The sequence below is a fragment of the Pezoporus occidentalis genome, unplaced genomic scaffold (assembly GCF_034315485.1).
Source record: "Pezoporus occidentalis ecotype Australia unplaced genomic scaffold, CSIRO_AGI_Poc_V1 ctg66, whole genome shotgun sequence".
Classification (NCBI taxonomy): Eukaryota; Metazoa; Chordata; class Aves; order Psittaciformes; family Psittacidae; genus Pezoporus; species Pezoporus occidentalis.
Genome location: NW_026916009.1, coordinates 2,220,931 through 2,246,567, shown reverse-complemented (window position 1 = coordinate 2,246,567; position 25,637 = coordinate 2,220,931). Strand labels below are relative to the sequence as shown.

The 25,637-nt window shown below is 40.0% G+C and overlaps 2 protein-coding genes across 3 annotated transcripts in view; both read left to right on the top strand.

The window, feature by feature from the left end:
• Window positions 1-10,951, top strand: part of ITPRID2 (ITPR interacting domain containing 2) — a 40,913-nt gene extending 29,962 nt beyond the window's left edge. For both annotated transcript variants that reach the window (XM_062640710.1, XM_062640711.1), the window contains exons 14-19: window positions 349-476; window positions 1,503-1,653; window positions 2,800-2,865; window positions 3,548-3,961; window positions 9,151-9,275; window positions 9,661-10,951. In XM_062640710.1, the coding sequence (XP_062496694.1) occupies window positions 349-476; window positions 1,503-1,653; window positions 2,800-2,865; window positions 3,548-3,961; window positions 9,151-9,261 (870 nt within the window). In that variant the 3' untranslated portion in view covers window positions 9,262-9,275; window positions 9,661-10,951. The remainder of the gene's footprint in view (window positions 1-348; window positions 477-1,502; window positions 1,654-2,799; window positions 2,866-3,547; window positions 3,962-9,150; window positions 9,276-9,660) is intronic.
• A 9,480-nt stretch (window positions 10,952-20,431) lies between these two features.
• PPP1R1C (protein phosphatase 1 regulatory inhibitor subunit 1C) overlaps window positions 20,432-25,637 on the top strand; it is a 52,820-nt gene continuing 47,614 nt past the window's right edge. The window contains 3 exon segments of the mRNA XM_062640726.1: window positions 20,432-20,809; window positions 20,812-20,936; window positions 23,109-23,169. Coding sequence (XP_062496710.1) covers window positions 20,686-20,809; window positions 20,812-20,936; window positions 23,109-23,169 — 310 coding nt within the window. The 5' untranslated portion in view covers window positions 20,432-20,685.

Here is a 25,637-nt window from a genome sequence, read left to right as displayed (position 1 = left end):
TGATCCCGTTCACATAGTGGTACTTAGTCAAAATAAAATACAAAGAAACATTCTAAATGTGCCACATATTGTGCTAACTATGGGGGTTGCCTCTTTGCTCTCAAGAGAAACAGATGTCAGTATCCTGCAAATAACGTTTAAAAAGGAATTATTTTAAATGTGTGGAAATCCTTTCTCATGTTTGCTTCTATGATACATCTGAAAATGTTTTCTTGAATTACTTTGAGTTCACAACATGCAGCCTCCCTAGTATCCTGAAGTTGCTGAGGTTCTTCTTGACTGAAAGGGCACATCCAGGTAATTGTCACTAAATGCACTTTTCTTCTTATTTTTTCTTTTTACCCTCAGAATACTTTCCAGGAGCTACAGGTGGTGAGGCGAAATCTAAACTTATTCAGAACACAAATGATGGATCTGGAATTGACAATGTTACGTCAACAAACAACAGTTTATCAGCACATGACAGAAGAAGAAAGGTAAAATAGACTTAAAAAGGGAAAATACTCTTTGGGTAGTGTGCCATTGTGCCTGAAATCAGAGCAAGTAATCTGTTAGTTTCAATTTGAACAGGGCTGGAGCTGACTTTTTGCCAAAAACTTATTTTCTCCTTTCTTTATACTACTTCACTCTAAAGTTTTTTCTTCTTTGTTTTTCCTAATCTCCAATTCTCATTAATTGATGATTATTTTTTGTCTTCTTCGTTTTTCCAAAGTGATTTTAAAGCTTTAGGTTTTAAAGACTTTTTTCATAGGACACGTGAACATAAGATATTGGCAGGGGAGAAAGCCTTAAAGATTTTCAGCTTGCATCCCACACCCTCCATCTTTGTAGATGTAAATAAAGAATTAACACTGTAGCATTCAGATTCTTTTCCAACATAGACTGGCCACTACAGATGGCATTCATATTCTGGGTCTTTGTGTTTGGAATCACCATGAGTCACAGCAGCAGCTGATCTGGAACAGTTTTCAAAACTGCTTATAAATTTAGTTAAGTTGAATCATCTTTTGACTAATCACTTTCAAAGTAAACATGTTTGAAATCAGTTAGCCTTCTTAGACAGTGGTATTCTGGCCAAAATGTAGCTACAACAGTGTGGGAATCTAGAACCACACAGGAGATCTAATATGCAATTACTGCATTGCTTTGTGATTGTATTTGTTACTGGTTTTAAATTTTATTTCATTAGATAATCTATAAATGCCAGTTTCATCTGCTTGCATATATTTAAGCATTTAAAGCTAAAATTTTTGGAGGATGTCCAGTTACATTATGTTGTTTAGTTGTCTCCATGAAGTGACATATATTTTCTATAAATGGAGAAAGACTTTTGCTCCATTTAGGAGTTATTTTTCCATGAAAGAGGAATTTTCTGTGTTCCATTTTGAATTCCCTTGTATGAAGTCTTTTACTCATGGGATTGTCCTGCTCAGTTCCCCCTTGGTGGTGTGCAGCTGAGTGCAGTGAATGCCCTTGTTCTTTCTGTGATGGACTTGGTATAGATATGAAGCAGATCAGCTACAGAGCTTGAGAAAGTCTGTCCGCATGGAGCTACAGGAGTTAGAGATGCAGTTAGAAGAACGCCTGCTTGCTTTGGAGGACCAGTTGAGAAGTCTGCACATGTCTTCACCTTACAGACCTCAAACACATGTAGTAAGTATTACCTATGCAACACCATTGTATGTTTTCTCGGTGTAATGTTAATAACTCATAACTGTTAAAACTCTTACAGTGGGATGATATCTGGAGAATCTATTGATGACTTGTGTATTATCAGGGGACATATGTTTTTTATTTTCAGTCAGTGTTTCGTCTGGGAGAAGAGATGTGTGAATAGGGGGACATACATATCTTCTGGGGCTTTTAGGTCTGAGATTTCAGACCTCTTTTGTCAGTGCTTTCTTCTTTTACCTTGTCATGATCCTGAATTCTCACAGTTTTGGTAGGTAGTTCTCACGTATAAAATCCTTGGGGAATGGTGATGGTCTTTCTGGAGTTCCCCTACACTGGTTTTGTTACTTGTGCAATGAGGGCAGAAAGATGAGAAATGCATCTCATGATGCATGAGAGTGTTTCTCTCCGGAGAAGTGGGGTGTGCTTCCCCTCTACTTCTGCCAATCCATGGAACAAAATAACCCAGGAAAATCCAGTTGCCATCTTTATTTTTGTTCCCCTCCATTGCCTTTTGTAACTTCTTCAGATGAACATGTGGCTCCCCACCAAACAGTCAGAGAAGCTCTGCTCCCACTAGCACTCCCCAGAAGTACAAGAATGGGGATAAGAGAGACACTTGCATATGTTTGTTGGTGGCATGTTGATAAACTTTCTCTTCTTTTTCAGTCAGTGGAAGACTTCCTCTTTTTTTTCACTGCAATTCTGTCATCAGCCAAACAAGAGAAATGCAGGCAAAAAGTATCATGCGTTCTTCCTGGGTTTCATTCCTCTTTCTTGTCCCATTCTCTTCTGTAGAAGCAGCACAGGCACAGGCAACATCTTCCTCTTCAGTATTTTGTCATGGGAAAAAAATTGAAACCCAAGAACAGGAAAATTTGATTCTACTGTGATCCCAAGCCAAACTTGCATTCTTTGAACCATATAAATATCTCTTTATTTGTAAATCCTTTTATAGAAGAGGGCCAGCTTTAAAAATGACTGAAATAAACTTTCTCCAACCAGCTTTGCTTCCTGTTTCCCAGTTTCTGCTTTTAGAGAAAGCAGTCTGAGACGCAGTATGTTTATATTAGCTTCTTTCAGCTCTAAAAAAAACCCTCAATGTATTAACTTGCCTTAATTTTTCAGGGTATATATGGAAGCAGAAGCGCTGACAATCTATCATGCCCTTCTCCGTTGAATGTCATTGAACCAGTAAGTAATTGTTGTGTGCTGTATGCTTTACTAAGAAAAAGAACCAGGAAGGGAGTTCCTAAAAAAGGTTTCAGGAGATTCATTTGACACATAATCTTGGAAATACTTTACACACTTGAGTTGTTCTGTTGAGAACAGCTGCATTTTCCCTTAAGAAAATTTAGCCATAGGTGTAAGTAGCTGTGAAATCTTACTTGTTTTTAAGAGGAAAATGTAAAAGTGAGACGTTTGCATTTAGTTGATACAATGGCTACATGGTGAGTTTTCTAGGGAAAATTATTTCTTGGTTTTTTTCTATGCATTTTATGCTGCTGAAAACAAGCAGTTCAAAGACTGCAGAAAAGAAAGAACAAACCTGAATTGTTTGTGCAAAGAAAAACAAAATCAAGCCTTTACGTGTGTCTCTGTCAATGGCTCTGGCAGAACGCATCCATATTGCAAAAGTCAGGGACTTGGGGAATTGCCACAATCTGTATTTATGTTGGCTTATAAAAAAAAACATTCCTTTTTATGATCCTCTTTGTTGCAGTCATAAAGGCAAAGCGTATATTTATTTTATAGCTATGTTTGTTGCATGGAGGGAATGAGTAAGTGATTGAATAAATAACAGGAAGGTATAGTTGTGTCTCTGTGTGACTTTTTTATATGCTTATTCAGGACCATTTCTTTTCTGAATCCTCAGGTCTCCGAACTTATTAGAGAGCAGTCATTTCTGAAGTCTGAACTGGGTTTAGGACTGGGAGATCTTGGACTGGAAACTCTCCCAGCAGAGGGTGCAGAGTCTGTATTCTCCCATGGAAACTCTGATTCCTCTTCAGTGTGCTCCGGTCACACAGGTAGAAAAGCTGGTGCTGGATCCTCTGAATTTACAGGAAAGTCTAAGAGTCAAAGCAAGAAGTTATACCGAGCTTCTGTTGCCTTAACACCAACTCCACCAGTGAGAGCAGGCGCCGGGCAGCAGGTGGAAAGCTCTGAGGAGCCTGCAGGCTCCAAGCCAGAGGTGGAGCAAAAACTTGAAAAAGTCCCTCTCGTGCCTTCGGTTGATGAAATCCACAAAGCAGTGGAGCAGGAGGAGCTGCAGCAAGTCATACGGGAGGTGAGGAGGGAGGGGCTGCGGTCTAGGATGTTTGAACATCCTACTGAAACCTAAAGACCTCCTATCTGTAACTCTTGACCACTGGGCCAGGGCTCCATCTGAAGGCTCAGAGCTTGTCACTGGATATTCAAGCTACAGTTATATGCTTGTGCAAAGCAGTAGATGTTTTTTTCCATAATAGTGGTGAGCATGTAAATTAATTATTAGTTGCTACTCTAAGTCCAGGTGAGAAAGAATTTTCCACCTCTACTACTTGGTTACACAGCAGTATTGCAGATTCCCAGGTGAAAATCTGTGTTTGCTTGCTAAAACAACAGATTGATGAAATAATGTTTCTGAAACAACTCCATAATAACCTTAAAAATACTTTCTCATTCTCTCTACCCCAAACCACTAAGGCCTGTAGGAGTGTAAGTGAAGCAGGCTGAAGTCAGATGAGAGGAAGGCCAGTCATCTCATGATAAAACAGGAGCTGTGATCCCAGCCACACCTGTGTGGTTGCCACACCTTCACCCCTGTTCTGTCAGTGCTGAAAGATGCAGGGTGTACTAGATCCTTTTATTCATCATCTGACCACAAGACTCTGCTGTGTCTCTCTCTGCAAAGTGGAAGTGTTTTCTTGGCCAACTCACTGTTGTAGGTACTTTACACTTGTACAGTGAGACTGTGAAGCAGGAGAGCATTACTAAGGAGTGTTCTAATGAAAGATGATGGTTGGAAGCATATGAAGATACTTACTTTGTTTACCTTTGGGTAACTCCATAAATAACCAGAGCTGAGAGTGCAAAAAATAATACATAGCCAAAAGCATTAACCATCGGTGAACTGCTGGTGTTAAAAGAGGATGAAGTTTGGCAGTGAGGTGAAATGGAGGCCAACTTTGAATAAATAGCCTCGTGAGTTACGGAGCGCAACATTATCCTGTGGGTACCTGTGGGTACCCTGGGGAAGGGTACCACAGTCAGTTCATGGTGAGGTACCACCAGACCAAAGACCTCATCATTACTGTGGTCAGCATTAGGAGCTGAACACCTTCTGTCCATCACTGATCTTTAGAGTGGAGCTTGTGATGCTGCAAATTTACACCTCTACTTTAAAAGCAAAATAATGAAGGGGGGGGGGGGCAAACATTCAATTTTGAAATGTCTTCCCCCTCTGCCACCCTCCTGTTGCCATCTTCTCTAAAGTAACTAAAGTTGGAAGGTTTCTTGGGAAAGGCTTTTTTGGAGATGCCAGAATTTGGGACATTTGGGAGTATTTTATTTCTGGTCCATTATTTTTCCTTTCATGCCTTTTTAAAGGGGTTCCTTGCCTAATGCTCAGAGAAGACTTGCACATGAGATGTTTTTCATGCGTTGCACTTTGCTGTTGACTTTGCAGTGAAGCCATGATATTGCATTTGTGTCCAGCCCTTCTGTTAAAACCTGCATGTCAGATGAGTGCTGTCATGGTGGAGGTCTGCTAAAGGAGAAGCTGAGAGGAAGGAGAGAGCTGTAATTCAAATGTACTGTAAAAGCAGAAGAGACAATAAAGGGAGCTGGAGTCAGAGTTATTTCAGTCAATATTTTCTGAGGTTACCCTGTGTGAAAGTTTCTCTTTAACTTCACTAATTGATAGCAAATAAAGTTGTGTACTTTTTTACACAGAGATTGTACTTTGGGTTGTGTGGCACTGAGGACATTGTAATGCTGAAAGAATCTGCACTGAACTGGGAGGCTACTATTCAAAGATGAGTAGTAAGCAAATAACTGAGCCTGACTCACTTTGCAAATGTTTGAGCACACAGAGAGATTGTCCCTCAGTTTAACTTCATTGTCAGCCTGTTTCAGGTCATCTCAGGATTCTCAACACGAGACGTTTTACAGGGCAGAGTGAAGATGCATTGGCTCAAAGCACCTGGTAGTTTTTCCCAGATCTAGAATATGCTTTTAAATACTGGTTAGGAAAATCTTTTATATTTCATAAGAGCTAAAACAGAGCATAAATTGAAATGTGTTTTCCTGAAGTAGCCCTGGTGTTAGCAAAGGAATTCCAATTTTGTTTGCAAAAGAAAGAAATCTGGTAGAATGCATTCTTGATGTATGCACTCACGAATGTTAAAACCCCAGCTTATTCCTCCCATTCTCTGTAGCTGTGTGACCTCGTGTTGGGGAAAGAAGAGTCAGGCAGTGTTTCAGAATATGCCTGGGTGGGTCTTAATGCATGTGAGCTTTGACCTGTAACTATTTGCTGGCACTAAAAAAATCCATGGTGTTAACCTCTAGTGTTAATGGACTAACTCCCACGGAAAAGCATTCAACAACATGAAATGTTAAAACACCAAACAGTGGCCCTCTTGTTTTGATGAAACTCCGCTGGAGTATCACATGAAGCACTTAGTGCTTGGCTCTTAGGTCACAGTGTTGGTAGGAGTGCCACTAGGCCCTCTCAGTCTGCTCTTCTGCAGTTTAAAAGATGTGATAGTTTAAAAAGCTTTCTGCTTAAGAGCAATGCAGTTTTTGTTTTTCCCAACAGTTCTCCATTGTGAATTACATTTACTGAAGTTATACTTTAAAAGAATTATGATTTTCCTGTCAACATCTGTTTTCAGAGGCTGTAATGGGTCTTTATGGGACAGATAGTCTGATAGACAATCTTCCCTTTTCTGTTTTCCATTCAAATCTATGTTAGCTCAGCACCAATCAAAAATGTCTGTTGGTTGTTCATACTTCCCTTGTGCAGGTGTTGTATTCCTTCTCTTACTATCTTGAGTGTAAAAACCCACCAGCTGGTGCCATAAAGTGGCACAAGAGGGAAAAAAGCATAGAAAATATTTATTGTAATTATAGGAAATGTATGAGGACTGTGAAAAGCCTTATGCCCATTTTCCATCAGTAGGTGAAGAACAGCCATCTCCAGAATTGACGCTGTGGCACATTTCACTCTCAATCAGGTCATTATTTAGCAGCAACACAATATTACAGTAAAGACAATTCGTTGATAGGGAGATCTAAGACCATTGGTTTATTGTAGTAAAACTATATGTGAATGTGCTACTGTGTTATTGATGCGATACTGAATATTGGTGTTGTATCAACACATGTACCATAAATGAGTGGGTTCTCTCCTATTTCAAATGATCAATTTCTCATTCAGCTGCTATAAATACCAGTGGAGAGTGTTCATTGACTGCTTTCAGTCTTTTGTATAGAGAAGCCTTGGCAGCTAACTTTGCCTTCTGCAGAGCAAATGGAAGGTGTACCTTGCCCTAAATCATTTATGAGTCAAACATTGGCCATTGTCATGACACACACATGGGACTGAGTCACTGCAGGAATCGATGCCACACTCTCCATGCAAGAATTACCTTGATGTGTCTGGAAAGGAGGGAGGAAGCAGTAACAGTGAAAAGAAGCAATGGAGAGTGGCCTTGTTTTCTGGGCAGGAAGGTGAGAGTGGGAGGGCTCAAGTAATTCACCAAGGTCAAGCCAGAAGTTGTTGGAAGAGCTGAGAATAGAACATGAGCCGCTTCCCCTCCACTCTCCACCCTGCCGTAAGACTGTCTGTCATACTAGACCATTTACCTGCTAATTTGGGAAGCTTTTATCAGTTTTCTTTGGAAAGCGAGGTTTATTTTTGTCTATCTGGTGAGACAAGGGTGCAGAATGACCGTTTTGTAGTGTATCCACAAGCCTACCGCATGTGATACTGGGGAAGAAAAGTGGAGAGAGCAGTGCAGGAACCTCTCGTGACAGTGACCTGCTGGGCAGCTGGGGTGCGGTGTGACAGGTTTCCCTGTGTGTTTCTAAAATACAAAGCCCTTACTGCATTTACAGTGGTTCTAAAGGCATCCTTTGTATATCTCTGTGTGCATTGGCATAGACATCCTCAGGACTCGTGGCTGTTGGTAAACCAGGTCCTGTTGCACACTGGCTTTTCTTTAGTCAGTTAATCAGCAAGCAATCCAACTGGAAACCTGTTTCCCAGTAATATTACAGTCTCTGAATTTCTGCTTGATGCAAAGCAGTAATGAAACGAGGAACTTTGCCACTAATAGGTTAGGGATTGAATTGCTTGCCAGTGAGAACAAGGGATAAATAACCTGTTGCTAATGCTGTTGCCACCCTTCTGACGTTGTTGCTTAATCCCTTTGACGCACCAGGAAAAGGGGAGACTTAAAAGAAAAAGAAAACTGTATTGCTTAACTGGGCTGATGAGGGTCTCTGTGAGTGATCCCAGCATCCAGGCTCTGGCTCATACCCTGCTGCACTCTCTCACATTGTCATCCTTGCATGTCCTTGAAGACACATCTGGCTTGTTAGTCCTTCCTGAAGACTATCCAGAATATGTGTTGGTGCCAAAGATTTCTTGCACTTGCAAGCAGCCAGTATTTTTCTTTGTAATGCCCTGCTCCTTTCCAATGGAACATGCTCTTGCAGAACGGTGGTTTGCATCCTTTTCTCATTTGTTTCTTTTACTGTAGCTATTGGTGCTCTGCTCTTCCTTTGTTCTAGCCTCAGCCACACTCAGGTGCCTGCTATTAGTAACGCCTAGATTTGTTTTATGTAAAACTTAATGAATAAATGCTCTGTCACAATCCAATGAAAAATAGTGTTTGCTGGCATAGAGCATATCATAGTGGCCAACTGATGATGTCAGCAACTATTGAAGTTCTCTGTGCAGCTAAAAGTATGTAATTGGGATTTGTCTGCTTTTGATTTATATGAAAACAGCAGCTCATGTTCATGGACTTGGACCTTTCCTACTGCATAATCCATTTGTGAGGCAGATCAGTCCTGCCTTCTTTTCAGGAGATAATGCTTAATGGCAAAAAGCAGTGCATTTGGGGTGCTTTTGGCATTTATATCCTGAAATGCAATTTTCAGAACTTTACATAGTTGAAATGTATTTTTTTTTCTTAACATAAAACTAGTTATCCTAAGGGTAAAACATGCATTTATATATTTACCATCTGGAAAAACAAAACTATTTGGTTTGTAATTATATGATTTGAAATAACTTTAAAATTGCTTATTTATTTTTTCCAAGAGAACCTCTCATGTTTTTCTATTTGCATTTTTTGAAAGTTGACATTGTGATGGTATGTGTTTTCATATGCTGATAATGTCAAACGTATCTGCAGTATCATTTCGTTTTATCCTTCAGTTATATAACTTACTGACCGTAAAACTTTGGCTAATCCCTTTCAGATAAAGGAATCTATTGTTGGTGAAATAAGACGAGAAATAGTAAGTGGATTGTTAGCAGCTGTATCACCCCAAAGCAGATCTGCAACTGCAAAACAAGATACACAGCCATGAAACTGGTACTGCAGGTAATGCTTGGGAGCCAGATTGATTTATTATTTTTTTTAATCATGAAATATCATGGTTATATTAAACCTTTCTTTGTTTGCATTTTGCCTCTTGAAATATAAGTGATCAAATTTGAAGTTCATTAAATGCAGAACAAACTGATAATCCTGGATAGCTTCACAAAATCAGCTGATTTGTAGTTTGGTTTGTCTGCTGTCAGTGGTCTTTGGTTTTTGGTTTCAGTGTGCTCTGTGATAACTTTGCATGCAAATGCATCATTCAAGAGAATTTGTGTAGTTTGCCTGCCTTAGGTATTAATTATTATCAAAATACATACTTAAGCATATAGAGCAGACTTCTAAAAATCTAATTTAGCTATTTGTCTTGCTTTTTCTTTTCCATAAGGTTGGATGTAGTCTGAAATGCTGTGGGATTCTGCTTGGGGCAGCATACACTGGCGAAAGTGTCAAGTTATTTTTGCTTCAGGAGATGTTAAAGCTGCTGAGATAGGCTACTGTACTCGACGCTTGGTTCTATGATGTGTACCTTTCCTTGAGTTCATCTGTAAAGACTTAGACACTTTACCTAGTTGCTTACTTTCCTGAAAGCAAGTTTTCCTTAAAAAACTGTGGCTCTCTGAAAGGTTTTGTATTTATTTGTATGTCCCTGTTGTAAATTTTTGTGTAGCTAATTTCTTTGTCTAATGATACATCATGAAACTTGAAGATTTCCAGACGTAACCAATTTGTAACTAACATACATGTGTTCAGCCTAGCTTTTTTTTTAACAAAAAGAAAAAAAAAACAAAAAAACCTCCCCCGAGATCCCCCCCAAACCCCAACACAACACAAAGCCCCCAAAAACACTGACCTCTGTGAGGTATTTATTGTGCAATAACTGATCCACTTTAAGAGCTTGAAACAACCAATAATGGTTTCACTGCTGTTACTTAGTGCCACTTCAGAAGAAGGAAATGATCCTGTTGTAAAAATTGCTGTTAATTCTCGCCGCGGTTACTGTTAGCAGAGTGGTAGAATGCTAGGAGGTTACTTAAAACTACTTAAAGTTCTGACACTGAAAGCCTTATCTTTGTGTAGAAAACAACTTTTTAACTAATTTTATTTGCTTCCTTACTGTTTGCCCACCCCTCTATAGAAAAGTGCCTTATTTTAAGCACTGTTTTTTGTCTTTGTGTTGACTGCATTCAGTCATACCAAAAGAGGTTCTCGTCTGCTTCATATTAACCAAAATGCAATAAAAATTACTGATCGGAAAGCAATTACAATGTGCAACTTAAAATGGATGAACGACCTTGCTTGTATCATGGGGAAAATGGGAAAAAATCGCTTTTCCTTCCCCATCCCTCACGGAGTGTATTTTCAGTTAGCCTGGTGAACATGCGTTTGTTCCAGTGGAGCAAATTGGAAGTCATCGGAGGTTTTATGTGGTCAAATAGACATTTAGTGGGTATGTAATATCCCATTTTGTTGTGCTTGGAATGTCTTTACTCCTTTGCCGTTTCCATCTACTAAAACTCTTTACACTATGTCAAGGTCTTTAATCAAAAATAGTTTCAAATATAACAATATTATATGAGAAAGTTTATAAGATTTTTAAATTGTGTTAGGAAGACACACAAGGGCTGATTTCTTTAAAAAGTGTACATTAAACCAATAAAATATTTATTTTGCCTATAGTCTGTGTCAGTGTTTTTCATTGTGTGTGGCTTACTCTTAAAATAAATAACATAGACGATTAAATGGTACACAGAATGGAGAACAGCAGGAAATTGCAGGACTTGGGTTTCCAAAAGCTTTCAGATGTTCAGGGGACCCTATGTGCTTAGGCAGTGTAAGATATAAATTTGAGAGAAATGTTGGCACTTAAAATCAAACCCTTAAAGTCACTGGCTGCTGTTGTAGCTGCAAGAATTTGGTTGGTCCATGTGAGTAGAGCCAGAGCTTTCTTGAAAGTCTCATCCTATATGTTTGAAAGTTGAAATATAAGCTCCTGGCAGCACTTATGCATGCCAATGCATATGAGGTGGTAAGCTGCAGTAGTTTTCTGCTTTCCTTTACAGCTTGCATGGGTTCACAGTTCTGTTCCAGAATGCCACCAGAGAACAACCAGCCAGACCCAAGTGCCTGCAACTTCACTTTGCAAATGTGTAAACCCAAAATCTACTCAAATAGTTGCAGCAGCAGATACTCCCCTTGTCCCCCAGGCAGATTAATTAGCACACTCAACCATTAACATACATCGTGTGCCCATGTGCTGCTTATAGTGGTGTCCCAAGAAAGGTGGCAACTGTGGCTGTCCTGGAGCAATAAAGAACTTCAGGAGCTGGTGGCCGTCAAGCAGCAGCCGCCAGCAACATCCTCTGCGAGTGCAGCAGCCTGTCTGCTTGCTGCTCTGGCAAGAAAAGTCACTTGTAGGTAACATCCCAGTGTCTGGGGTGCTTCAGTGCTCTTACTCATAGCTTGTAAGAACATTTGATCTTAGCAATGCAGAGTCTGGTGTTTAATGTATCCTGAGAAATGAAAAATAGTGCCAATTTTTCATCCAGCTGATAGAAGGCAGATTTGTGAGGTTCTGGCATAATTTAAGGACATTTCAAATGACATTTCTATGTCCTGAAACTAATGAAAATACAAGCAACTACTTTTTCATAATCCTGGTAACAGATCTTTGCATTCTTAAAGGCACTTCCAGCTAATATTTTCTGAGTGACATTTTATGTAGATAAAAGAATGTCTATAAACTCCTGTTTAAAAAAGATGTTGGGCTCTGTTGTCATGTAAGTTAAGCTGAACTGGTATCAACCACTGTTGACATTTCTGCTTGTGCCTTAGGAAGAGCTGTCATTACTATAGGACACATGCCTAACCTTTAGTAATGTAAGTTCAGCTGTAATGATTTTTCTGGGCATGGATGGTTTTTCTTTTTTAATGACTGAAACTGCTATTTTTCTTACAAATCAGTGTTGTCTTTTTATTTATTTTTTTTTTTTTTTGCCAGCCTCCAGTTTATTATGAATTCTGTGCAGATTAAAATAGCTTTATTAGCGGCTGGTAAATATTGGTGCAGTGAATAAAGGTGGCAGTAGTGCCAGAGGTATTTTGGATGCTTTTCTAAACTTCACTGTGATAGTGGTCTTAGTGGCTGACAATTGGCTTCAGGAATATAAAGCCAAAGACTGTATTTTGGAAACCCTAAGAGGTAGTTTTTTTTCCATATCTAAAGGACAGCTGTATCCCTTTTGGCAGCAAAATAGACTTGTCTTTCGCCTGCTGGAGAGCAATGGGTGCCTATGGCACAGCTCAGATCAGGCAGAGGTTTGGGGTCTGGTGCATGGAGAATTTTTTTTTTAGGTGAGTAAAAGTATGTTTCTAACCCCATTGTTGCAGTGAAAGCTGCATAAATGACCTTTGCTGAAATGCAGCCACATCTCAGCATTCAGCAGCTGGAGGCAATAGCTGCAAAGTTTTGAGCAGCTCCCTGCACCACTTGCATTAGCGCTGTGATGCCCAAGAGGTGCTGTTGCTGCTCACCCACAGCTCCACGTGTAAGACCTGAAAACGAAAGGACAGAGGATTGCCACAGACCCAGCTATGTGGCAGGGGGTGAGTACGCAGGAGAGGCCTCCTGCTTGCTAGTAGTTCATGCAACAAACACTCTTTTGACTGAAGAGAGGATTCATAAGGGGCTCTGGCCCCCTGAGAGAATTGATGGGCTTTGGGAGCTCTTTCAGGCCCTTTTGCTGACCATTACCTTCATCGAGGGAGGGCTGCCTTGTATCTTCTGTTCTCTCTAAAACTGCATGATGTGCAAGCCCTTGGTAGCCTCTGTTAGAAAGCAAGGTGCCCAAGGTGTTCCAAGTTCCTAAGGACCGGTTTGCTGTCATTGCTGTCCCTTTCAAGGTGAGTATTTAAAGCCTTGCTGATACATCCACCCACTGATGCTCACCAGCACTAATCTACTGAGCCTTAGGGGCAACATTTGTGCTGCCTTTGGACTTTGTGTACTGCTGAGCCAATGGCTTACACCTGAAATACAGCATAGGTCAGAACATTTTAATTCAGTTACACCACAGATGAATCTGTTTCAATGAAACTGCCCACAGGAAGATACTGTTCAGGAAGAGGGAACAAGAGCCCAGTTTGGAAACTCGAGTAATTCAAGCCATGACTAGCCATGTAAAATAAAACCATGCCCAAACTACTGGAAAATTTCTCTTTTGGAGTTTATTTTTCAGTAGGGAACAAACCCAAAGCTCTGCAACTTGGATGACATCATAAAATAGAATAACTGCTAGTTAAATGGCTTCAGTCTACTGCAACAATTTCTTCTGAATTAACATCAAAATGTCAAACTAATACATGATCTGATTTTCAGGAAAAACAAGAAACTTGTAGGAATAACTTGGCATAATGCAAATTTACTTTGATATTTTGTATGTGATTTCAGATGCAATGGTAATCCTTTGTGTTCATGCCACAGACTAAAAAGGCACAACAGTGTTATAATAGAAGTTGTAACAATAAAAGACAAGACAATTTTTTTAAAAAGAAGAAACAAAATCTTGCTAATTCCACATAGGTTTTATATGAGCCAATTCTGCACAGGTGCTTTCTGAGTGATGGTGAATATTATATGCAGAAATATCTTTTCTCTTTTTCTCTTCCCCACCTTTTGGCAGGGTGGAAGAAAAAAGCCTGGACAATGGTTAAGTAATTAAATGGTAGCAATGAGAAGGAAGCACGATGAAAAGCAAGAATTGCCTCAGTGGGTGAGTACCTGTTCCACTTACTGTGAATTCTTTGCTGCAGATAGCCACTTTCACACGTATCTACATGTAGTAATGTCGTTTTATTTTAAAGTAGTCCTGTTTTCCATTGGTTACTTGCTACCATATATCAGAGGGGTTCAGAGTGAAGCTTTTAAGAAGACATCTACAAAAATATTTGTGTTACTTCTGTGTGTACAGCTTTAGTTTTAGATTTTGTTTAAAAGTATCATAAAGACAGGGCAATGTCCTGTACCAAAGATTGAAAAATGCAGGTTTCAAATATGAACTTAATAAATTAGGTATTGTTATTATAGGGGGGAGGGGGAATCAGCATAAGGGATGGAAAGAAAAGCTTAGCAAAGGGATTGATTATTCTTAAGTTCAAGGACTGTATCAGCACAGGCTCATGAAATGCTTGTAGTTTTGTTGCAGTTAGTAACATAAGAGCAGTCACTGCAGATGAAACCAAAGATTCAGCTCCTTCACCTCCACAGTGGCCAACAGCAAATGATATTCCTTGGGAACAGGGTAGCCCAAGGGGAGTGTGGGGAGCACCTCTACCCTCCCACTCTCAGCAGGCAGTGGCTCTGGGATTCCCTGGCCAGCGACAGTATCCCTGATGGATTTCTTTTCCATGAATGTATCTAATTGCTTTCCTAGTTCATGTAAAATTTTGGTGGCCGCAGCATCCTGTGGCAATGAGTTCCGCAATTTGAGCACAGCCTGCATGGAGAAGGGTTTTATTTGAATCAATCCCTGAATAATTTAATGTGATGCCTTCTAGCTCTGCTGCTGTCTTCAGGCCCCGTGGGGCTGCAGGAAGGGCATTGGACCAAACTGGTGTAGCACTTGGCTCCTGGTTTGTCCCTAACCGTGGAGCAGACCCTTTCCTTCTGCTCCCACACTTATAAGAAATGGCAAACAATTGTGCCCCAGCCAGCTTCTCCAGGTCACAAACACCGGGTGCAGCTGGACATGGCTGGCCAGCTTGGTTGCTCCCTTGCGGATGCTGCAGCCAGGACCTTGGGGATAGCTGTGACTTCTCTAGGTCTAGCTTGTCCTATGAGGTGGACCAGAAAGCAAGAAAGAAGGGGCATCTAAAGAGCCTCAGACTCAAAAATCAGACTTGTAAAAGCATGCCCTGAATTTGGCATACTGAGCTTTTATAGCCCAGTTGAAGAGTTTCCTTTTTTAGCCTGGTAGCGTGTGTTTGTACACCAAGTTTTCTAACCTAGACTCTGAAACTAGAATTTCCTTCATTATTCAGCTTCTCTGTGTTCTGTATTTTAACTTTTGTTAAAAAAAAACAACAAAAAACAACAACCAAAAAACCCAAACAGTAGAAACTCAATTTTATATTTCAGTTGTTTAATTCAACTGTCAGTCAGTCGATTTTTGCATTTAAGATTTAATACGGAGATACTATAATTTCATTCTAAAGTCCATGTAAACTGCCAGTAGTAGTTCTGTTCATTGAAAAAGATATTAGATTTACACTATTCTTGGTAAAGAAGCAAATTCTAATATGACTTCCTGGTCAAAAACCTCCCTAAAACCAGTACCGTAATTCTGGTTTCTGCACTATTGAATGCTAGTCCATATTAGACATGGATCTTCTGACTATCTAATCAGGTTATGTTCCATTAATCTAACTCATTTCCTATGTTCTGAATGTGTGTATTCTATGGATGGTAGTGGATAGCACCTAGTAAATGGCTGTACAATACCTGATAGTCTGGAGACCTGCGAATCTCAGAGGAAGACTTGAATAGATAGCATCGGTTCTTATGTCCTCAGATAAAGGTAACTTTAAACTGATTATGATTAAAATTATTCTGTGAAGGAATGATCTCAACTAAAGAGATCATAGAAATAGCTGTATTTTTCACTTATCTAGGCTTTATGAATCCCTGTGCATAGTTAGTATGTAAGCATGTCCAAACCTAGTGCTCAGTGGACAGGTACTGGCAATGGAAATTTGGGTTAGGCTGTTGCTAGGCCAACCACTCTCACTGAATGTCCTACAGAGTCTGTTGTTCAGCAGGACAGCTGTTCTTCTTGGCCTGCCTGTGGCAGCACTTGCTGCTCATGAGGCAGATGTGGTCTCCTCTACGTTCTCCCACCCTTGCAGATTTAAAATTCTTTGCATTTTCTGCGTATAAACAGCAGATTGTGTTTCCAGAGGTTCAGTGGGAGCCACTCAGATTGCAATGCCCGCATTTAGCTATTTTGAAAGGAAACTTTCAGGGTCGTTTTGAATATGTCATTGTTTATTCTTGGAAGGCTTGCATCTGAATTTAGCACCTATGAGCAATCCCCAGTGTGGGCCCCCAAGAGGAAAACCTAGGAACTGGTGTGGTGTACACAGTAAAGACCTTGTTCAGTGCTCATGCTTTCTGCTTCCCTTCTACCCATGACCAACACCAAGAGCTGTGATACTGATGCTTCTGTCTGGACAAAGGCAGTGAAAAAACTTGGTTGTCAGTTTGTTAGAAAAGGGCTGAAGGAAGTGCCATGCTAAAGTCCCCTTTGGCTATAGCAGAAAGCCAGCGAGCAGCAGCTGGGAAGCAATGTATTCTGCAGCATTTCTTCCCCCTGTGCTGCTGGGGCTGCCCAGCTGTGCACTGAGGAGATGCAAGAGGTCTCAGCCAGAGAGCCCAAGGAGAGTATGATCAACACGTCTTTGCAAAGGTTCTCACATATCAGTACCTAAAACAGGGATTAAAGCTATGTCCAAAGAGAGATGCTGGAAGAAGTGCCACTTCCAAACCAAGTTCTCACTCTACAAAGGCAGCCTGGTGGATCAGAAAACTATTACAGACTGTTTCTCTGCATGTGAACTGGTGAAATTAGGAGCCAAAGCCTTAATCAGGTTGGCTTTACCATGAGCCCCAGCTCTCCTCTCCTCCATCTCTCTTTCTCCTTCTCTTCCTCTCCTCCTCCTCCTCCTCCTGCAGTAGTCCCTGACCACAGCAGGGAAGCTGAAGCAGATCACAGCCACAACAGAAATTGTGTAAAGAGTGTGCAGGACAGAGACCCTTGAATTCCCTTTCCAGCATCCTTGGTTTTGGCTGAGGAAAAAATATAAACATCTCCTAATACAACAGGGAAAATATCTTAAGCAGGATCTGTGCTGTGAATACACTGATAGCTCGTCATTCCAGTAGGATATATTAAAAGGCAGTGCTTCATACTCGAACCTAGTGAATGACATAGGAAGGAAAGATCTTAGACAGTTACTATTATTCTTTTCTTCCATGATACTTTTAGCTGAATCATGCAGGAATTTGAAACATTGTGGGGAGTGCACTAAAAACAGAAGATGAGCTGAAAGAATTTGGCAGTACTTAAATGCATTTCAGCTCTTCCCCAGACTATGATGCAGTCTATAGAAAATGCAAGCACATTTTGCCCGGAGACATCTAGTGCTGCAAATTAGGTGTAAGGGTGAGCTGATGCAGTAATCCTGAAATGCTATATCCGAGTGCTTTCTGAAATATGCCTTTTATACTATTTTAAAAATACTTTTATTGTTATAGTGCATGTGAAGATTGCTGGGCAGCCGGCTCCAAATAGGCACAGAGAGGGGAGCTGCAAAGGCAAGTATCTGCACATCACATCATTGGTGGGCCTCTCCCTGAGACATAGCAGCCCCATTAAGGATTTGCCCTTGTGTCGTGTCTTGTCCTGTCCTGTTGTCTGGTTCCCTTCTGAACCTGTCAAGAAGTGTTTTTGTTGGTTTGTTCCTTCATATGATTGTTGAGTTTTTTCTCGGATACTATTTCTAGCAATGATTTTGAGACGTGATTCTTTTAGGCAGCAGTGTTCAGCAGTCCAGAGCTGAAACCATTATAATCCTTTGAGCTTTTAAAGTTCTAGTATTTTTCACAAGCTGGACATGGTTTTTTAGCTAACTTTGTCATTAACATGAAAAATTGTAATCCTTTATAATACAAATTATAGCTCCTGTAATACAGTGACATACACCTTAATTGTAGCATAGTTTAATGCTCAAAGTTTCATAGACAGCTGTAATAGATTTTTTATGGCAAACAGTTTTTCATAGAGAAACCTGATGTTTAAAATGTGCTGTTTATTGATGTATATTATAACAAAGCAGCAGGGAGACCTTTTCCTCACCTTATTTAAGACTGAGAAAATAAAAAACTATTTTCTTCCAAGTATGAAAAGCCACAGCTTCAGATCCCTGTGTATGTCCTCCCTCTAGGCTGTATCCCTGTGTATACCTGCTATGTCTGAAGCTGTCATTGAAGTTAATGGCATGTCTGTTTGTGAAGGACTTGTGAAATTGGATGATTGGACTGTCCTGAAAACAACTCCCTAATTGTCCTTAGTGAAAGCAGCATGTGCCTCTCTTACTTTAGTGTCTTAGACTCTTAGCTGTACCAGCAGAAATGCTGCAGTTGCACTCTGGCTATGTCTGTGGAAGACTGTAAAGCAAATTATGACTTGTCTTTGTACAAAAAATGAAGGCTTAAAAATGATTGTATGAAACACTGAACATCCCTATCTTGTGCTTCTCTTTCATTTGTTGTGGTAAATGAAATTGAGCATTTCATCTTAGTACTGGAAATATTCAGGACTCAGCCTGAGGGCCCAAGATAACCTGATCTTGGGCCCTGCTTTGAGAAGCAGGTGGGACCTGGTATCTCCAGAAGTCCCCCCCCAAGCAGGACTCTTCCATGGTTCTATAATTCTAAGTTAATGCCACCTAAACAATCACAATAAATCTAACAGAAAAAATGCCAGCTACTAGCCACCAGCTGGAAATCACTATGGTACACAGCACTTTTGATTTGGAGGAGGGAAATTTCAGCTCTCACTGAGAGTTATTTTTGATCGCTGAGATGACTGTTTAAATTTTAGTGTCTTCTCACCTCGTGAGCTTTACCAGGTTCTTCATAAACAAACTAGCTGGTGTGCTTGCCTCTGTTCAGAAATATCCTGGTATTCCAATAATGTGTTTTCATTTGTATAAATCAAAGCCAAACAAATATTTCATGACTTGCTGGTTTGTTCTGCTGTGTGCAGCCTGTGTATTGTTCTTAACTACAATCCCCACTCCTTCCCTGCCTCCTCTACTGGCACAGGTGGAAAAATACTCAGTGACTGAATAAACCTGTGATGAGCTGTGAAAATCTTTAGTCCTTTTGGTGAACAAGGAACACATTTTCAAACTCCTGAGTTTTGGTGATGTCCAGCCTTAGGTTTGAATTCAGTTGCTTCTCTGTTTCCCACTGCAGTCTGTCAGAGGCAGAATCAAGTTGTTACTCCTTTCCGTGAATTCCATGTTTGCTCTTTGTTCTGGCTGGTTTTGTTTGCTTTACTTGTTCACAGGCCGTCCAAAAACCTGACCAAAAATCACTTTTTGTCTGCAGGTAGCCTCATCCCAGGTAAAGTTGATTCTGTAATGAGCTGGGCCAATCTGAGTTTTCCTGATGTACCTCATTTTCTCTTTCTTCCCCGCTGGCGGTAGTGTGTAACAGGAGATTGATTCGATGCTCTTCAGCCTACACCTAAGCTTTCAGCATAGTCATTTGGACTAGCTCTAGGGCATTTTCCATCCATGGTTGCAGTTTTGGTGTCAAGCACACCTTTGTCACAGGAGCTCTGATGCTTGGCAGTGGTCAGGTGCTCTAAGGAACGAGATAGGTGAAGTCAGTGGTTGCTGTGTATCGTTTCATACACTTTTTTTGAATTAAGTGACATGAAAAGTGAAAATCAATTATATTCACCAAAGGATGTTATTGGTACGATTGACCAAATTCTTTTCATGGTCTTGGAAGAAGGCACAGATTTTGTACCCCAAAGTAGGATTTGACCCTCTGAATTTTGGCCATCTAGAAGTGAGGTAACTAGCCTGAGGTATCTTCACTTTTTCTAGGGTTAATAGGAAAAAAATGTCGTCTCCAGTAAACACTATATTCCACTTAATGAGGACAGAATGAAATGCCATTTGATGTGTCTAGCATGAGGGAGCCCAGATAGCTGGTGTAAATACGGATGTTCTCAGTACCTGAAGTCATGTGAGATGGAGCCCACCAGAAGAAATCACAGTCTAAATCTGAAAACCCAGCCCAAGGTGCAAACCTACTTAGCACACCAGATACGCTTCATGGAAGTGTAGGCATCTGTGTAGCATCACTACCAAAAATCTTCCTTTAAGAGGTTTAGGAATAGATTTGAGAGAGCAAAGGCAAATGTGTGATAGATGAGAAGAGGAAAGCTGTTCTGGCACAGTGTAACAGAGATGGAAATATTGCATCCACCCCTCCTGCTACCTCCACCCCCAAAATCTGAAAACTTCCTGATTTGTGTTCATCAATAATTAAGAGCCCATCAGCAATACTCAGAGGGAGCTTGCATTGCACTTCTGAGCAGCCAGTTAGTAATGTACGATGGAGAGATCCTCTTTTTCAAATCCCAGGGCTCCAGGCCATGCAATGCTAGTATTGCATTTTCAATTAGCTTCTGAGTGAATGCTTGGCATATGTAGAAGTGAACTGGTACACAATTAGCTTATTGTTCCTTTCAGCTTTGTGCTGAGAGGATCTGAAGGACTGCAGAAGAGAGGGGAGGGGGGGGGGAAGAAAATAGCCAAGCCAGTGGCATCTCCGTGGATGTGGAATAAGGGAGCTGCTCGGCTCACGCAGATTCCCGTGCTAAGTTGGGAGTTGCAGCTGTTACTGAGGAGCACACAGCCTGGCTGTGAGGAGGGTGCCCGAGGAGAGGTGCAGACCAAGTCTCAAGCTCCAGGCTCTTCTCTTCTCTGACTCACCTCAGCATCACGATGGAGCCCAACAGCCCTAAAAAAATACAGTTTGCTGTGCCGCTGTTTCAGAGTCAAATAGATCCTGAGGCAGCTGAGCAGGTAAGGAAGATGAGTTTCTTTCATTGTTTTGAGGGAATGGGGTAGGAATGGGGGCAAGGTAATACTTGTGGCCTAAATGCTTTTCTAACTTACATTAGCGTAACTATAGTTCAAATGCTCTGGAGGTTATAGCGATGTCTGGATATACCAAAGAGGGAGGGGGATATGTCCTCTAGCCAGAATAAAGCTTCTTTACGTTGGGCAGGTTTTTTCAGTATATATGTTGTGCCTTTTCTGTAACTGGACTTGTACCCTAATAGATAATATACATCCTCAACAAATCAACTGAAGTATATTATTTTTACATCAAGCAAAACATGACGCTGATAATAGGTACTTAATGGAAATATTGCACAGGAGACAGCTTATTTACCATTCATTTTAACATGAGAAAATACAGTTTATGTTTTGCACAATAGCTATCACTTCAGTTACCTCCTGTATTTCTCTTTTTTTTTATACGATCTTCTTTATGTCATTGTTACAGGGTTTTGCATACTGAAAAATATATATGTGTAGAAATATATGTGACAAAACTTACACATACATATATATAACAATACAGATGTCTAAGGAGGAAAAGATATCTATTATTGAGTACAGATATGCGTAGATGCGCATATAGAAGGACACAGGGAATTTTATAAGAAAAGGTGGATAAACTGTAATTAGGTGACCCCATATATTCACTCAGTCCAAGTCCTTCTCAACATTTGCTTCTATTTTGGTAAGTCTACTTTTAGATGATAGCAGGGGAATATTATAACCTTGACAGTTCTGTGTCGCTAGCTATGAAATTATTTGAGCCTTAGGACAAGTATCTGATTTCCTGAATATTCTGATGTCATGTCTCTTAAAAGGCAGCCACCTTCACTAGAAAATGAGTTTTGAGTGACCACTCAATGAAGAAATACTAGAAGGGTGTAGGAGAGAATTGCTGCAGATCTTCATTTGTCCATAGGTACTTCTGCAAAATGTCCATGCCTTTTGTAACAGCGCTGCAATGAATTCAAGCAGGATGTGTTCTGATATTTTTCTGAAATCCGTGAGAACCATAGGATTAGGATTTCCCAGAATTCCCATGGCTTTTGAAATGCTGTGGCCCAAATTCTGCCCTGCATTTATGGGCAGTCCTTTTTTGTCTGCTGTGAGTTTAATCCCAAGTGCGATACAGTTTCACTGTTGGTATGTGATGAAATTATAGTAGTAAATTCTGCTGTTAGCTACAGTTATGCTAATCTGGAATAAACCCATTAACCCTGATGATGTAATTTTCCACTTACACCTCTGAAAGCAAAATTTGAACCCAGCTAAATACAGATGTTGGCTCAGCAACTAAAAAGGAACAAACGCCCTGACATTGAGGTTATGTGTCAGAACGGTTTCTAGCTTGAATAGTCCTGGTTCCTCTCTTAAATTCTATAGAATATCAATAGCTTGGATGCTTTAGCAAAGCAACACAAAGCTTTCAAAGCAAATGTATGCATTATAAGAGGGTAGTCCAATATCATGTAATTCAATGACTGTTAATGGAACAAAAGTACTTAACCAAATAAACTCTGAATACAAATCAGGATTATATATTGATACGAAAGATCAGTTGTATCGTGCTCTGAAAATGCTCTTTTCAAAGTGTCAAGTATTGCTTTTCTTTAACTAAAGAACAATAGTAACACCTCTGGCCACAGCTTAGAAATATCATAAATTCATTGGAAGGCACACAGTATCAGCTCTCAAGTGCACTCACAAAACAGTATTATTAATGATTACTTGTGAGAGCTGTAACAGTACAAGGTATTCGTGCACATAAGCACACAAACTACTGCAATGATTTTCCTGACGCAAAGCTAAATAGCAATATTTTAAGACATGACTGATTCATGTCAGCAATACATGCCCAAAACCTTATTCAAGATGACTGCTAATCCTAAAGGTATTTTGGAAAGCTCTTCCCCATGCCTTTGTTTTCCATGTACAAGCAGCAGCATGACCCAGATCACTGTCAGACCAGACAAGCAGTCAGTAAGACAGTGATGTGCTGCTGTTCTTGAAGTATTTAGTTTTTTTAACTTTGCTTTGTCTATACTCAGGAGGACACCCAATGGATTCTTTACTTTGCATCGTGTGCATAACTGCACACTAATGAATCTCCTTGTTTCATGCCTGTTACAGATCAGGAAAAGGCGGCCTACACCAGCATCACTTGTCATCATGAATGAGCATGTGCCCCCAGGTAAGTGGCAACATACCTTCTAAACCATTGAACTTGTATACACAGGCTTGTCTGCAAATTGGTTTTAGTAACTACATGATTTTAAAAATCCAGCATTAATTTCATAGCACTAAATGTCAGATAATGGATCTTAGAACAGTTTGGAGTAAACCCCAGAAAGACATGTAACTTCTGGCTTCCAGTGTCAATAATTTCAGGCTTTTATTCTCCGTGTAAATCTTTTGTTGCATGTACATGGAGAATTAACATGACCCAGATCCAGATCCAGCACTTCCATTCATGAGCATTTTCTTTCCTTGGCTGGATACTTTGGAGAACTATGAAGTCTTAGTCCTGCTTCTCCAGTCTCTAGGTATACCAGGGTGGCTCCAGAGCTAATTCAACTAAGGGAATTGCTTCTGCAGAACAGGTTGCTTTTGAGTTTTCTGATGAAACGTATGATGCCTGGTCTCATTATTCCTTTTTAACTGTGAATGCACTACCTTCACCCAACACCCCTCCAGAAGATTTGCTGTAGGACGGGACAATTTGAGGTTGAAACATACTTTGTCACATAAATGTGACTCCAGAAAGACTCTAATAAGCTGTTTAGAGAGTATTATAAGCAAGAAAGCTCAGAAAAATTAATTACAGGAAAAAGTCCACAAGACATAGTCCCTTTTAAAACACGCTACCTGCTTTATACCAAACTTTTCTTTGTAGTTCTCTGCATTGATTTTTCACAGCCTTATCTCTTCACCACCTGAAGCTTTTTTTACAAGCAGTTCAGGCTTTTTCTCACTGGTGTGTCTCTAAGGTCATTATTGTGTGCACTGGTACCTCAGTAAAATAAAACCATCTTAGCTCTATTTGGATCTCCACTTACTGTGCTGTGCTGATGGTCTCCAGTAGCTGAACTTTCTCAGAAAGTGTGCAGAAAAAACCCTTTAGAGAGCCCTGCTCTTGTGGTTGAGATCCCTGTAGCCCAGCACACAGATTAGGGAGGTTCAAGCATGGCAGATGGCTAAGGTTATATTCTTCTGACACTGAGAGTGACCAACACATTTGCTGAGCGGCTAACACCAATCCTAGTTTGGAGAGTACCTTTCTGGCCTGAATATCAGGCAGTTCAGCTTTCAGTAACCGTGAGTGAAAGATCTGCCTTAGACTGGCTTTCCTTACCTTAATGAGATCTAGAGCCTCTGTGTTGCTAGGACTTAATTTAAAGCAAATTCACCTTGACTGTTGATCTATTTTGCAATTCACTTTGTACACTTTGTACTGTCATATTTCCTTTTATAAACAGATACTTGGTACAGTACCAAATCAAAACCAAACAGAGAGTAAGAACTCTTTTTAATTTACAGGAAATTTTACTGTAAACAGTGGTGCATGTCTGTTATCTCCTTTCCTGCAATGTTCATAATAAATCTTTAAATAAATCATTTTTATTATGAGTCAGAATTGCTGCAAATATCGGGCAACTTCCATATAAGCCCAAGAGTTAGTATTCACCTTCACTTATATATAATTATTTATTTAGATATTGACCCCTCTTACTAGATACCAGGAACTAATACCAATGAAGGTATCCTTTGGTTAAATTATAACCTTGTCTTGTTTATTAATTTTATAAAAAGTCAGATAAAAATAAAATCTTTAAAAGCACCTTCATTTTCCTGCACCTCACCGTGTGATTTATGCATAAGTATGTGCATGCATCTTTCCATATGGTATGCTTGATATGGACAAGTGTTTTGAACATGTAGTATGCACATGTAGCTGTGTAAATCTGCTGAATACAAGGGCTGCAAAATCAAATTGGACAATAGCTCTACAATGGAAGCACAAACAGGAGCAAAATTCCTTATGGTCTTGGTCTTGCAAGGGCTGTGCAGCTTCTAAAATTATTGTATACCTTCAACTTTCATTGTATAACTAATCCTAGGGGCTCTTGACATCTTGCTGGTTAAAGCCCAAAATGCTAGTCAATTACTGGATTTTGAATATAATTCAGTGAGATGCTGAATAACAATTTACCTCCAAAAAAGTGAAATTCACCACTTCATATGGTTGTAGTCAATAAAATAATAATAGTAAGGGTGTTGACTTCACACTTCAACCAATCACTTTAGAAGTGTGGTTCCCTAGACCAATAGGGAAACTGAGCAGCAGAAAATTTAAGTGATACTGTAAAAACCACCTATTAAATTATAGCTGGGTTATACCAGAATTCTGTATCTTGTATTTTATGTGCTGGAATATTCCCAATTCCCTCATTAGGAGCAAACAGCTAGTGAAAGATATGCTTGCAAGGGTTTGAAATGTGTGTCTTAATGCAATTCTAAATGTTTGGATGCCCTGCAAAGTTTATTTAAATATATAAACCACTTTTATTTTGCAAAACAGAGACAACCATTTTCTAAGAATCAGACTTTTCTGTAATCTTGTGTTGCAGCTGCTTCTGATTGCAGCAGGAAAAAAAGCAG